Source organism: Chelonia mydas, chromosome 7 (assembly GCF_015237465.2).
Source record: "Chelonia mydas isolate rCheMyd1 chromosome 7, rCheMyd1.pri.v2, whole genome shotgun sequence".
In the NCBI taxonomy this organism is placed as follows: Eukaryota; Metazoa; Chordata; order Testudines; family Cheloniidae; genus Chelonia; species Chelonia mydas.
In genome coordinates this window covers 109,648,974-109,664,474 of record NC_057853.1, presented here as the reverse complement: position 1 = coordinate 109,664,474, position 15,501 = coordinate 109,648,974, and the positions used below count along the sequence as shown (strand labels likewise).

The 15,501-nt window shown below is 37.6% G+C and overlaps 1 protein-coding gene across 2 annotated transcripts in view; it reads left to right on the top strand.

Moving 5' to 3' along the window:
• The window catches only part of ATRNL1 (attractin like 1), a 1,012,424-nt gene extending 1,003,023 nt beyond the window's left edge, over positions 1-9,401 (top strand). For both annotated transcript variants that reach the window (XM_037904761.2, XM_043551194.1), the window contains exon 30: positions 5,646-9,401. In XM_037904761.2, the coding sequence (XP_037760689.1) occupies positions 5,646-5,770 (125 nt within the window). In that variant the 3' untranslated portion in view covers positions 5,771-9,401. The remainder of the gene's footprint in view (positions 1-5,645) is intronic.
• Positions 9,402-15,501: the final 6,100 nt, after the last annotated feature.

Genomic DNA, 15,501 nt, shown 5'->3' with positions numbered 1-15,501 from the left:
AGCGTGAGAAAACCTGGATTTGTGCTGGAAATGGCCCATCTTGATGATCACTTTAGATAAGCTATTACCAGCAGGAGAGTGGGGTGGGAGGAGGTATTGTTTCATGGTGTCTGTGTATATAATAATGTCTTCTGCAATTTCCACAGTATGCATCCGATGAAGTGAGCTGTAGCTCACGAAAGCTCATGCTCAAATAAATTGGTTAGTCTCTAAGGTGCCACAAGTACTCCTATTCTTTGGACCGATGACCTAAACTCCCTTATAGATTTCCATCACGAATTCTATAACCACCACCCATCCACCCAACTGTTTCTAGAACACTCTTACATCAGCATCAACTTCCTGGCAACCACAATCAACTTCAGTAATGGAATCCCACAGACAGTTATATTCAGGAAATCCATGAACCACCACACTTATCTTCACAGATCCACTCATTACCCCAGACACATCAAGAAGTTTGTTATCTACAGCCATGTACTGTGATACCACAGAATAACACAATAAAAAACGTCTTCACCAAACACCACCACTTGACCAGAGAAGTAGGTCCCATCATGGAACAGGCCACCCCAAGAGAACCTGCTTCAATATGGGAGGGAAAAAAATCCGCCAATTGCACACCCCTAGTAGTCACCTACTACACCACACTGGTACCTATATAGGATATCAGCGAACAGTTACAACCCATATTTGATGGGGACCACATCCTGAAAGAAATCTTTCATGAATCCCTTCTTCTGGCCATCAAACAACAACCTCGCCAAGCTCATCGTCAGAAGCAAGCTTCCAGCAGACTGGGACTGACCAACTCAAAGCAGCACCAGACCCTGTCATAACAACAGATGCAAAATCTGAAGACATATTTCCACTGTTATGATGATCAACACCCCCCACAACACACCTTTCAAGACCCACGGGTCCTACACATGCCTATCACAACACATGGTATACCTCATCCAGTGTATCAAATGCCCCAACAACAACTATGTGGATGACACCGAACAATTGCTATGCTTTTGAATAAACTCACACAGAAAAATTGAAGACAAAGACATCCTATCACCTAGGAGCAAATACTTCTCACAAGATGATCAGTCCATATCTGACCTCTCAGTCCGTGTCCTCACAGGAAATCTGGCCAACATCTTCAAAAGACAAGGTTGGGAGCTTAAATTCATAGGTCTGCTGGACACTAAAATTATGGACTCAATAGCAACACTAGCTGTTCTAATGAGACACAAAATCTGTAACTCATTAACCCTCCTTTGTACTAAGACTGCAGAGGTGTTAGTTGCTCACTTCATCTTGAATTGTCTCTTGCAATATGTGTTAACGGCTTATGCTTAACAAACTGTTCCACCTTGAAACTCTAATTACCTTTCCCAGACCTGAAGAAGAGCTCTGTGTAGCTCAAAAACTTCACCTGTAGAAGTTGAGCTAATAAAAGATAGGTTTCAGAGTAACAGCCGTGTTAGTCTGTATTCGCAAAAAGAAAAGGAGTACTTGTGGCACCTTAGAGACTAATCAATTTATTTGAGCATAAGCTTTCGTGAGCTCACGAAAGCTTATGCTCAGATAAATTGGTTAGTCTCTAAGGTGCCACAAGTACTCCTTTTCTTTTTAATAAAAGATACTAACTCACTAACCTTGTCTCTCTCCTATCCTAAGATCAATAAGGCTACAACAACACTGCAAACAGTTTCTTACTCTAAGAGATAGTGTAGTCTTACATCAGTTCGTATGTAGCTCTATACACTCCGGCAAAACATTTAAACATCCCAGCATGGTATTTCCATTTAAATCTGATTACAGTGAAGTAAAACTATAGCTATTAAAGGCTTAGGAGAACTACAAATACAAGCAGTAAAAAAAGACAGTTAGTAAATGAGGTAGTAAAACATTTGAGCAGGGCAAACAGTTTATAGTGCTCAGTCTTCCTGTAGCAGACTGTTCTATTCACTACAGACCCATGCACTGTTCCCTGAACTGCACTTAAACCTGCAATTAACCTTTCACGCCTAATGAAGCTGTTTTGCTGGAAAATTAAAATATATAGTACTGCCTGCTTTTACAGAGACTGGGAGGAGAGTATCTCAGAATGAATGACTTTTCAGAGGCTTTTGTTGAAAAGCAAAATTAAAGTGCTGTGTTTGTATACAAATTGGGAATGCACTTTGCAAGGCAATCTCGTTTGATGTGCTGTATTTTATTCCTGTACTTATTAATTGTTTTACATAATTGTTAAAACAACAACAGCATACCCACACACCAGTAATTTTATGATTAGGCAGCTACTGCTTGACAATCAACTATTACCATTTAACTTCCATTAGGAAAGATTATATTTCTAAAAAAAGATAACCAAGTTCATATTGTTTTCTCTCATATTTTTTTCTCATTGTGAATGCATTTTTCTTTAAAAACCTACGTACTTTACAGTGACATATTTGGCCGAGCTCCCTTTTTAATTATCTTTCCATACATATCTGTAAAACAAGTTACAGATTGTTTTTTCCAGCAAGGATTATGAAAATAACCTGACGTAGTTCTATGCAGCTAAAACAAATTGGACTAAGAAATAGAACTAGTTCTGTGACTGGACTTGAATTTCCAGACCTCAGACCATTAGAGGTTCTTCCCTGTGCATGGATGCTCTTTACTGACGCCCTACCGACAGATAAGAAGAAATGAGATAATGTTGTGGTTTGGCACATATTAAGGCTATGTCAGCAAAACTCATGTCGCTCAGGGGTGTGAAAAAAACACCCCGCAGAGTGACATATGTTTTGTCAGAATAAGTGGTAGTGTGCACAGCGCTACATCGGCGGGAGAGCTTCTCCCACCGACATAGGTGTTCATTGGGGTTGGTTTAAGCATGTCAACGGAAGAATCCTCTCCCATCAGCATGGAGCAGCTACATGAGAGATCTTACAGCTGTGCAGCTGCCTCAGTCCAGCTTTGCCTCTGTAAAGTCTCTAGTTTAGACAAAGCCTAATATCTAAAGAACACAGGTAAACTAAACTGGCCGTGAAACTGGAGGTGACAGATGTTGAGCATCGTAGGATTTACATTTCCAGCTTTAATCATCTTAAATATATTAGATTTTTGGCATTTTAGGAACAAAAGCCTACAAAATAAAGGTAAAGTTAACAATAAATATTTAAACCCCAGCATTTTTATCAAATCTTCAGTTGTATTTTGATGTAAATTCTGCTTGCCTGCAGCATCTGTGCATCATCTTGACTTGGTAAATGAAATTCCTTTAGACCGCCAGTCTGAAATAATGAATTGTTCCCCTAGTTAATTGTATTGCTTTGATAACAAGGAACTGTGCTGGGCCTAGAGAACACAATAAGTAAATTTCATCAGATGATTTGTGTGACGTTTTGAAAAATGATCTTCTGGAGTGACCTGATTTTAATGGAACTCTAATAGCATGCCAACATGTCCCAGTATGAAGCATTAGATTTGAAGGAAACAGTGTTTCTTATATGTTAGTTATGCAGAGTGGGGTGAGCAGCATGCAACCAAGCATACTAAAAAAAAAAAAACATATAAGAATAATTGGAAGAAGTGTTTTCCTCCTAATATACAATCCATTTAACATACTAGCTAAGCCTAGCTGTTAAAAACAGAGTCACATATAGGGAAGCATCAAAAATGTCACTTAGATTTTATCCCTGGCTTTAGTAACACCAGCTATTGATAATGTTTTAAAGGTGCCTCAAAGATAGCTTATAATTTCATTTATCAATGTCAAATTTTAGGGATCGCTAACTAATGCCAGGAAATGAGTGTGTGTGTGAAAAATTACTTAATCTTGGCCTTTGCATATCCTGAAACATAAAAATGATAATAGTACTTAACACTTCTACAGCATATAGCACTTTGCATTTTCAGAGTTGTATGCACGTTAACTAATTAAATCTTGCAACATCTTTGTGAGATAGGGAAGATACTATTACAGTTTTGGATTAGCACAGAATTTCCAGTATATCGGCAACCTGAACCACTTGGTTTCTTTCTGGCAATTTATTTGATGTAAGTAAAGCAGACTTTAGAGTCACAAAGAAACACTGAAAATTATATCTTGTCACTTATAATCAGCTAGGTGATGCAGTGAGATAATGTGTGAGGAATTACACTTAAAATTGGATTTTGTGATAGATAAAACTCAGTCCATGTAAAAGCAATAATACATGTTATTTCTTACAAATACTGGAAGCTATTTTAAAAGGTCCTAGAGTGGATTAGCAGTGGCACTGTATGCAACTAAGGAGCATTGAGTGAGCTTTAAGGGGAAGCCTTTACTGTGTTTGTCCACACTACTTAAATTAGTTATGGTTATATTGGTCCCCGAATGTTGTGAAATCAAGAATCAATTACTCTATCAGAGTTTGAAAAATAAAACAATGTGTTTTTGTGAGTTGTTACTGCTAATATTTTACATAAACTATTACTATCATGTTTTACTATCTGTTAACAACGCATCTATAATTTCTCTGATTTTATGTCTTCTATGATAAGACCTCTGATATACCAAGATCAAATAATTTTTCATCCTCATCCTTATTTTTAATTCCCCAAAGCCATTAACAATTTCACACCACTGGCCAAGTGAATGGGACAAGTTTATAAAGAAAGTACATGTTTTGTATTAAAAATGTCTGTCTGCTTTGCTGAGGCTGTGTTTAATGGTTTTCTTAAAGCTGGTCTCTTTCTTTGATTAAAGCTATTTGGACTAAAAACATCCTTTGATTACAGTTCCAGTGAAATATTGTAGTTTGCTTCTTCATTCTACTACGTTATCACATCCGTTTCTCTTTAAACTATTAGGCTAATTTTGTTAGTGTTTTTATACAGATGAACTTCAGTATTAAAGTTACTTGCTACGTAAAAGGTTTGTAGATGCTTACAAGTTGTCTATCACTTTTTCTTGCACTTGGTTTTCCACAATCCATGTAGCTTTTACTTTAGTACATGTATTAGCAAGTTGCAGACACGAAGTATGGACAGGATGCAAGCAGCTACCAATATGTTTCTTTGATAAACGAGTGTTGCAAGGTTTCACACAGTATAACTGAGAATAGAATTTGGCCCTAAGGCTTTACTTGGTTTCTACCGTGCTCACACTGTTTACAAAAAAAATGACAAGTTACTTTTTGTTGTTGTCATTTATATTACAGTAGCACCTAAAATCTCATCTGAACTCAGGGTCGCACTGTGCAAGGCACTATGGAAACACATAGTAAAAGACAGTCCCTGTCACAAAGAACTTCTGTCTACGTAGACAAGACAAACAAAGGAAACAGAGGCACAGAGTGGTGAAGTGGCTTGCCCAAAGTCACATAGGAGGTCAGAGGCAAAGAAAAGATGGAACTGAGGCCTTCTCATTTCCAGCCTAGCACCCTAGCACCACACCACACTACTTTTCCCCCCATCTTTTGTTCCCAATTACAAGAAAAACATATTAGATCATAGGAAAATATTTGTTAGCTTCCCATCTCACTTTGAAATAGCCGATGACTTACTGGAAAGGTACAAAAAACTGGACATGAAAGGAACCAACACAATGCTGCGTAAGTCTTCTCACCACTGGGCACTAAATTGTGTTTTGTTTTGTTTTTTTATTTTTCTTACAGGTCTTGCAATTGCAAGTGCATTGATAGACATTTCCCAACAGAAGCCTGCAGACTGTAAAGATAAGAGTTCAGGAGTCAGAAATCGAAAACATCATCTTTCAACACGTCAAGGAACTTGTGTCTGAGGTCCAGAAAATGTACTTGTACATTCTGTAATGTTTTCCTTTTAAATGGCTTCCATTGAAAGCTATACTACAGCCTCAGTTTTTATGGAGGCAAACCTATGGATTATGATGATGAAGATGATGATGATAAGTAATGTTTCCTGTTATATTCACACTTGCAGCCTGCTATTCCCCACAGCAGAACAACCTTATGGCAAATATGAGTCTATTTGATGAGTTTATTTAGAAATAAACTAAATACTTGTCTCGATGCTGAGTATATATTGGGGCGGGGTGGATATTGAGTACATCTAGGAAAGACTACACATTGTTTTGTAATGTAGAAGGGAATTGTATAATTGAAAACTAAACTATTCACAGGAAACTAAAAGACATTTTTGTAGAGCTTAATGTAATGGTGAGAATTGTACAGTTTTCTTCTCTTAATCGGAGTTAAAATAGTCTTACAGAAAGCAGGAACTGAAGATGCTGATGTGGATTTAGGGGTTGTTTTATCGTTGGCCAAATCTGAAGGCAGATTTTAAATTAAGCAGTATGTAGGTGTAGCCAAGCAAATATGTATTTTGATGATCATATCATATAAAAACCTGATTAAAGCATATCATGGTTTTTTTACCTTCCTAAAGGCCCTGACATGCAATCTGGGCTACAACAGGATGATGAGTGGACTTCATAAGAAGTTTATTAGAATTCCGACTGATATGTACTGTAAAGAGTACATGTTGATCTTCCATACCAACTAATTATCAGAGCTGATGGAGCATGGAAAATTCTGTCCTGAAATCAAGTTTCCTTTTTTCCAAAAGCTCTCTCCATGATTGCAAGCCTAAGGAGAGTTTAACTTGCTGTTACTTTGCAGCAGTATACCTGCTTTTGCTTCAACGCTGTAATTTTCTAAAGTGACTGTAAATCATAGTCCTCACCTCCCAGCAAAAAGGTTGCACCTCAAACAGCACATTGACCCATCCATAATAATAATTAATAATAAATTATGATATTCCTCTGACCTTCCTTTCCCAGCTGCAGAATTTCATCTGATCTTCACTTTCATCCTATTTCAAGAAATATCCTGCATACAAAATACATATAATAATAAACTTCCAAAAGCCAGCGTGATTTTGGTTCTCAGATCATCCCTCCAATATGGGACCTCACCAAATCAATGCTCAACAACAACAAAAAAGCTAACAGAAAAGCATCCTCTCTAGTAGGCCTTAGTCTAATAAGCTTACAGGAGCTTGTTTACCATGGTAAAAGCTCCAACAAACAGCTTCATATGGCCCTCCTCACTGTATTTTCAGTTAGTTATAATTCTGAAATACAGCAAAAGAAAAAGAGACTGTTAAGGGGGGGGAGGTTGCAGATGGGTCTTATTTCTCATTTATGCATTAAACATTGATGATGGTTTATGTGAAACCAATAGTTTTGTTAGATCTTGCTTGGAAGTGAAGTTTATCACCTCCACGGTTGCCAAGGTGCTAATGTAGGAGACAGCCACAGAGGTATAAATGCCTCTTGTATATGATAGAGTTTTGGTAAATATGAAAGATATAAAAAGATAATTGATGTTTACTACTATAGCTGTATTTTTCATTTTCTTTTTTATTTTAGGAAGGTGATGACATTTTACTGTTTACAGTTGACTACATAGTTACTTGCATGCCATGGTGGTGCAGCAGCAGTCATAAACCCCTGTTGTGAGTTGATAGTGTTTATTTTGTAATGCCATTCATACATAAAACTATTCTGCTTAATTTGGATGAGGATTGAACGTAAAAATTAAATAAATATTAAAAGGAATGGTTGTACAAGATTATTAGGTTGCATCTTACCATGACTGCTATATTGTTTTGACAAATTGTACATTTATGAATTATGCTATAATTATTCCTTAGCTGGCATGATTGTTTCAGTATTTTCCTATCTTAAAATATGACATTCTTAAGCTAAAATAATGTCATCATGATATTGTGTTTTAAATGACTATTCTGACCTCACTCCCTTATTTCTTAAAACCTAAGATTCATTTTTAAAGATTCTTTTGCAAATTTTCAGTCAATGCTACTTAAAACCTGGAAAAAAGTGTCTTCTGAAAATAGCTCCTTATGTCAGTTCTAATGCAGAACTGCTCAAGGGAAAATAAGCCAGTAGAACTGGTGTGCATGGTGAATTAGCCATTCAAAAAGAAAAGAAATAAACTACTTGTCTGGAAATTTTCCCTAATTCTGTAATATCTTTCTGTCTAAATATTACACATGAGAAATATACAGTTTTTTATGTGTACTTGAGACCCATGGTACACAGGGCATGTATTCTACAGAGCAATTACTCTGACTGGAATCCCCCACGTGGGAATTGCATCTACCTGTGGTCACCTGGAGTTTGACGTTACTTGAAAAGTAAATTCACATTTAAATGGATTATAATGTTTATTGTAGCACTTGAGATGGGCAGATATTCATTAGGCATTTTATTAAGCTATCAGTTAAAACATGTTGTTTTTATTGTTCAAGTAAAGTACCAGTGTCATGGGGTCATTCAACATTTTCATTATATTCAGAGTACTTTTTCTAACACTTTCTTGATCTTTCTTCTCCCAGCCTGCGTACAAATTAGTAAAAGTAAATGCATTAAAGAGAAATATTAATTTAATGGTTGCCATTAAATGGAAAATTGCAACAGGAATCAAACCACAGTATCTGAGTAACTATGGTTACTTTGTTTTAGATCTATGAAAATACTGATGTGTCTCAGATACCGCACTATGCCAATTGTTGGCAAATACTGACTCTTAATGGTGACCACTGTACACTGGGTGACAGATATTCTCATTTGCTTTATGCTCAAGAATGTTCAATGCTCTGCTCCCAGAGTATTTTTTGAACTCTAGATCAAATTCAGAAAATGTTGAGTGGCTCTTTGTAACTTTAGTGTGATTTATGTTGAACTAAAAATATAGGGCTAAAAACTGATTGAATAGTGGCCCTGTGGTGAAATTCTGACCATCAGGATTCGATATCTGTATTTATTTTCTTTGCAAACCAGTCATTGATGCTTCTGGGGAGAAATTCACAGCTACGAATTACTGTTCAAAGCAAAGTAACAGATATATCGCATATTGTAGCATGGGTGAACCAATCTCTCCATTTCTCATGTGTGTGTGTACCTTCTCATGAAGCTACTTGAATATAGTCTGTGTAAATAAGTTACACTTCAGAATGTAATGAGTTCTATTAACTATATTTCTTTGTAAGAGACAGACATATATCTTTAACTAAGCAAGTTCAGATTTATATCTAACTGCATTTTTTTTCCACAGCAGGGCCCTCTATTTATATAGTAGAAACAAAAATGTAGAACATAGGAAAAGTTTGGATCTTGATATATAGAGTCTGATGTATAAAATCAGCAGCAATGATTAATTTCCCAAACAATTTACATTGTAGGTCTGGAATCCTGAGGGTTAGAATTTTGGGATCACTTTAACAACGGTTCAGTTTTTAGGCCTAATAACTTTGACAGTATTCATCTAGATTACACAGTCATTATGTAAGTAATTTGATTACCAAGTTTTTTTTTAAACCACCTGAAGGGTTTCTGGACAATAAAAGTAAAGTCTCTGTTAAAAATATTAAGCTCTCTCTCATTTTTCACGTGAGCCATCTTATCAAGATTGTGTATGGCATTTATATAGGAAATCATCATGAAGACAAATCTCAAATGGACGAAGCGTCCTTGCAGATCAAGCACCACCTGGCTCGGTCTCTGGCTCAGTCCCTAAAATAATCTGGCTGGATGTTCAGTCTCTATTCAGTCATGTAAAAAATAAATAGATCTTAACTTTTCAGCCTCGAGGATGCAATGTTTCCTGATGTGAAATACTTGATGCTTGCGTCAGCTGATAATCTGTAGGAAAACATCTAAGCCAGTAGACACTAAAGCTATTTTGAATACATCTGACAAATAAATATTGCTTATAGGAACAATAACCAGAACCCTAGATAAAGCCTTTCAGACTTCTCATATTAATGAATTTTTTTTCCATTTGTTTTCCATAGACCTGCTTCTGCCATCTTTGCTCACAGTGATCATCCTGTGTTTAGTTGAGTAGAGCTATTTTGTGACCTCTTCTGTGCCATATAATGGCTCATCAAGAGCTGTTGCAAGCTGGAGCAATTTGGAGCAGGGTCAGAATTTGGGAGTTGCAAAGTGGATCTCTCACCCATACCCAGAGTAAGGAGGGCACAATGGTGAATCTGGCCCCTTGTGTTTCAATTTGGGCATCCAAAATCTGAGGCTAATTTTGAAAATGTGTGCCTTAGTCTTTGTGTGTCAGATTCTCTATCAGTCAAATGGTGATTTAAACAAAAACAACAACTCAAAGGGGGTATTTTGAGGCTTAGTTTGTTAATGTCTGCAAAGCATTGATGCTTTGATGGATGGCAGTACGAAAGTGCAAAGTATTACTATTTTCAGTGCAAGTTCGCAGCAGGAGATTTGCTTTCTGGAGAAATCAGCTTGTTTGATTTACAGTCACTGTTTAAAAGTGAAGGCCAGTTGGAAGGATACCATTAACTGCACTCATTCAGCTTAAAATATTTTTATTTCAACCACAAAATAACCTCCCTGTAGTGTAAATAAAACTTAAAGCAATGAACAGTAGGATATTCTACTTCTCATGCTTCCTCACTGAAGAGTGTAGGGAGCATCATATTAATGTGAAGGCCACCTCACATGAGTGGGGATACAGAAACCTGCTGTCCACCATTTATTTATACACTGTGTACATGCTCAGAAATTTATGTATGCCTTTTTTTTTTATTTTAGAAGTGCTAGTTTGGATTGATAGATCCTTGGGGTTTTGTACTGCTGCCCATCACTATAATATTTTAGTGCTTTCCATACAAAATAGCGATGTCCCAAATAGAGTTCATCGAGTCTCCGACTGTTTTCCCCTTTAGTGGTATAAAAACTGTGGTTGCAATAGACCGGGGTAGACAACCTATGGCATGTGTGCCAAAGGCAGCACGCGAGTGGATTTTCAGTGGCACACTGCTTCCAGCCTGTGGTTCCGTCCGCCAGCCCCTTGCCAGCCGGAGTCCCGGTTGCCAGCCCCGCTCAGCCCACTGCCTGCCTGGATGGACTGAACCCCTGGCCGGCAGCGGGCTGAGTGGGGCCGGCGGCCGGGACCCTGGCTGGCAGGACATTGGAAAACTCAGCAAGGAAAAGCAAGGGCAAGGATCACACTAACCTGATAGGATCTGCATTTTAGTTTAATTTTAAATGAAGCTTCTTAAACATTTTAAAAACCTTTTTACTTTACATACAACAATAGTTTAGTGATATAATGTAGACTTAGAGAGAGACCTTCTAAAAATGTTAAAATGTATTACTGGCACACGAAACATTAAATTACAGTGAATAAATGAAGACTTGGCACACCACTTCTGAAAGATTGATAGATCCTTGACATGCAGCCTTAACTCTGACCCCTTCAGTAGACTGATTCATTGTTTTGGAGTGTGGTTGTGTACAGGGCGGTGCTGTGATCTTTCCTAGCCAGCTGCTGGTGCAAAGAGAAGTTTTTAGACACTGATGCTGCCTGATCATTCAAGCTTCTGGATGAGTCAAGCAGGATCCCAAGGCTTTGCATCACTTTGTTGAAGGGGGAGCTACATGCCTTCAATGTAAGTGGAGAACCGTACCCCTACTAGTTCTTCCAAGGATTTCACCCAAACAGCATTACTTCAGTCTTGCCTGGGTTCAATTTGAGCTATCTGCTCTTCATCCTGGAGCTGATCCCTTGTAGATATTCTGATATCTCAGTAATGGTGCTGGTTGTGTCTGTGACGAATGAGATAGACAGTTGAGTGTTGTTAGCATATAGTTGAAACACAGCCTATGGCATCTTACTATCTCTCCAAGAGGTCTCATGCAGATATCGAAGAGAAAGGGAGGCAATATATACCCCCACAGAACCCCACCAGTAAGGGCCTTCAGAGAAGAGGAACACTCTTGTCACTCTCTGGGTTCTGCTGGAGAGGAATGATTGGAGCCACTCTAGTGCTGTGTCATCAACTTATTATAATAATAATGTTTATTTGTATTATGGTAGCATCTAAAAGAGACCCAGTCATAGAGCAGGATCCCATTGTGCAAGGCAGAATACAAATACGTAGCAAAAAGACAGTCTCTGCCCCAAAGAGCATACAACTTCAGTATAAGACAAATACCAACAGGTGGATAAGAAAGACAGACAAGGGGAGCACCATGAGATAATACTAGTTGGAATGACAGACAATGGTCTCAGCATACCAGCGGCCCAACTATTATCAAACTGCCTTGTCACATAGGCAGTTCAGCAGTCCCCTATGTTGAAATCTTCAAAGGAGTCCAGTGGTATAAGCATGGAGATCTTGCTTGAATTCATGGCTATGAGGTCATATTTTCCTGCCACTATGCCTGTGTCTGTGCTGTGCTCTGGTCTGATCTCCGGCTGCAAAACATCTAGTATATTGGCTGATATGGAGCTTGATATTACTTTTTTGATATTTTTTCCAGGAACGATTAGCTGGAGACAGGACAGTAACTGGAGAGATGTTCTAGGTCAAGTGGTGACCTCTTGAGGATAAAATAGTCTATTGCTTTTTTTGAGGAGTTTTCAGGTATGTTTTGCAGAAAAAGGCATTGATGATCTCCATGAGTATTGGAAATAGTTTTTTTTGTTTGTTTGTACCAGCCAGGAGGGGCATGGGTCCATTCTACAGGATGCGGTCCTAATATTGTTGAGGGCTTCTTGAGCTACAGCAAGTATGACGGGGCCAAACTCTGTCCTGGGACTGGATGGGTAATATGATCTGGTCCCATAATGACGAGGGAGCTATGGAAAGGACTCTGTAGTCCTTAGGATCTTGAAAATATAGATCATAGAACTTGGGGAGAAGAGAGTATTTTAAAGCTTTGAGTACAATCTTGTACTCAAGAAATAAATGAGCAATTGTTATACAAGATTGCTTGCATCAAAGGTTTTAACATAATCAGCATTATTATTGTATCATTCTACTTATATAGCACTCAGCACCATAATATCGGAGTACCTCATAATCATTAGTATTAAGTGTGGGTGTATAAGAAATATGAAAAACATATACATAAATGAATTATAAGGATATAACTATATCAGCAGGTTTAGGTAAACAAATAGTATTATGTATGTGTAATCATTTGCAAACTAATAAAATGATGGGGTTCCACCCAGAGGAATTAAAAATTTTATGTGAGCTTTAAAACACCAAAGGAATAAAAAGAAAAAGGGAATGGGAAAGGGTATGCATTTTAGAAAACATTAACAAAAATATACAGTTTAACTCAAGTTTTACAAAAAAGATTAGAGATGTACAAGCCCATAAAGACATTTTGAAGACCTCAAACTTGGTAATTTTGCAGGTGAGTTAGCCTTCAATGACCTACTTAACCCTGGCCACAAACTTTAATGTATTAAATTAAAATAACGATAAGAAGAGAACTAACAAGATGCTTAGATAACAAGAAGCACATATAATCTTTCACTTTTGTAACTCTAGCTGGCCATTAGTGATTGAGACTTCTTAAAAATAAGGTCCAGCATTGTCAAATGTAATGACTACTTCTGTCAGTAGTTTTCTTGACTTCAGTTGAGACTACACAGTTGAGGTTTAGTATTAAGTACCTGCAGAATAGGACACAAACATATAGTAGGTTGTGGGGTGATTGTGTTTTTAAAAAGCCCCAGTCGTCATGAGTTATATAGGTATAGTTGAATTTGACAGTTTATATTACTGAAAAAAAATCTTCAAATATGCCCAGTAAAGTTTGTATTGCCCATTTGTACCATTAAACCTCTACAATACAAAGGATCAGAGCCTAACCTATAAATCAGTGTATCCCCACAGCAACTGAGGATCTTGCCCAAAGTCTTTCCTGAAGCATTTTCTGTGAATTGCCAATTTTTTTTGATAATGCCTTTCATTCAATTCGTTGATCTGTCCTTGCTCTTTACACACACACACGCACACACACACACACACACACACACACACACACACACACACAGAGTCAGATCCTGCAAAGGTTCTGTAGGCCAAACACTTGTCAATGTCAAAAGGAGTTATAAGTGGGCAATACCTGCAGGATTGGGCCCAACGTGAATATAGTATCAATTACAGAAACATGCACATATATACTCAATGCTTGAATTTTGATTGAGTTTTGACCTTTGTGCTGCTTAAAGGAGCAGATTAAAAATAAATATAGCAAAAAAACCTGTAAGTACATCAGAAGCAAGAAGCCTGCTAAACAACTAGTGGGGCCACTCGACAATCAAGATGCTAAAGGAGCACTCAAGGATGATATGGCCATTGCGGAAAAACTAAATGAATTCTTTGCATTGGTCTTCACGACTGAGGATGTGAGGGAGATTCCCATACCTGAGCCATTCTTTCTAGGTGACAAATCTGAGGAACTATTCTAGATTGAGGTGTCATTAGAGGAGGTTTTGGAACAAATTGATAAACTAAACAGTAATAATTCACCAGGACCAGATGGTATTCACCAAGAGTTCTGAAGGAACTCAAATGTGAAATTGCAGAACTGCTAACTCTAGTCTGTAACCGATCATTTAAATCAGCTTCTGTACCAAATGACTGGAGGATAGCTAATGTGATGCCAATTTTTAAAAAGGGCTCCAGAAATGATCCTGGCAATTACAGGCTGGTAAACCTGACTTCAGTACCAGGCAAACTGGTTGAAACAATAGTAAAGAACAAAATTGTCAGACACGTATATGAACATAATATGTTGGGGAAGAATCAACATGGTTTTTGTAAAGGGAAATCATGCCTCACCAATCTATTAGAATTCTTTGAGTGGGTCAACAGGCATATGGACAAGGGGGATCCAGTGGATATAGTTTACTTAGATTTTCAGAAAGCCTTTGACAAGGTCCCTCACCAAAGGCTCTTATGTAAAGTAAGCTGTCATGGGAAAAGAGGGAAGGTCGCCTCATGGATTGGTAACTGGTTAAAAGATAGGAAACAAAGGGCAGCAATAAATGGTCAATTTTCAGAATGAGAGAGGTAAATAGTCGTGTCCCCCAGGGGGTCTGTACTGGGACAAGTCCTATTCAACATAATATTCATGACATAATATATTCATAAATGATCTGGTAAAAGAGGTAAACAGTGAGGTGGAAAAATCTGCAGATGATACAAAACTACTCATGATAGTTAAGTCCCAGGAAGACTGCAAAGAGCTACAAAAGGATCTCTCAAAACTGGGTGACTGGGCAACAAAATGGTAGATAAAATTCAATGTTAATAAATGCAAAATAATGCACATTGGAAAACATAATCCCAACTATACATATAAAATGATGGGGTCTAAATTAGCTGTTATCAGTCAAGAAAGATCTTGGAGTCATTGTGGATAGTTCTCTGAAAACATCCAATCAATGTGCAGTGGCAGTCAAAAAAGCGAACGGAACGTTGGGAATCATTAAAAAAGGGATAGATAATAAGACAGAAAATATCATATTGCCTCTATATAAATCCATGGTACACCCACATCCTGAATACTGCCTGAAAATGTGGTCACGCCATCTCAAAAAACATATATTGGAATTGGAAAAGGTTCAGAAAAGAGCAACAAAAATTATTAGGGGTACGGAACAGCTTCCGTTTGAAGAGAGATTACTA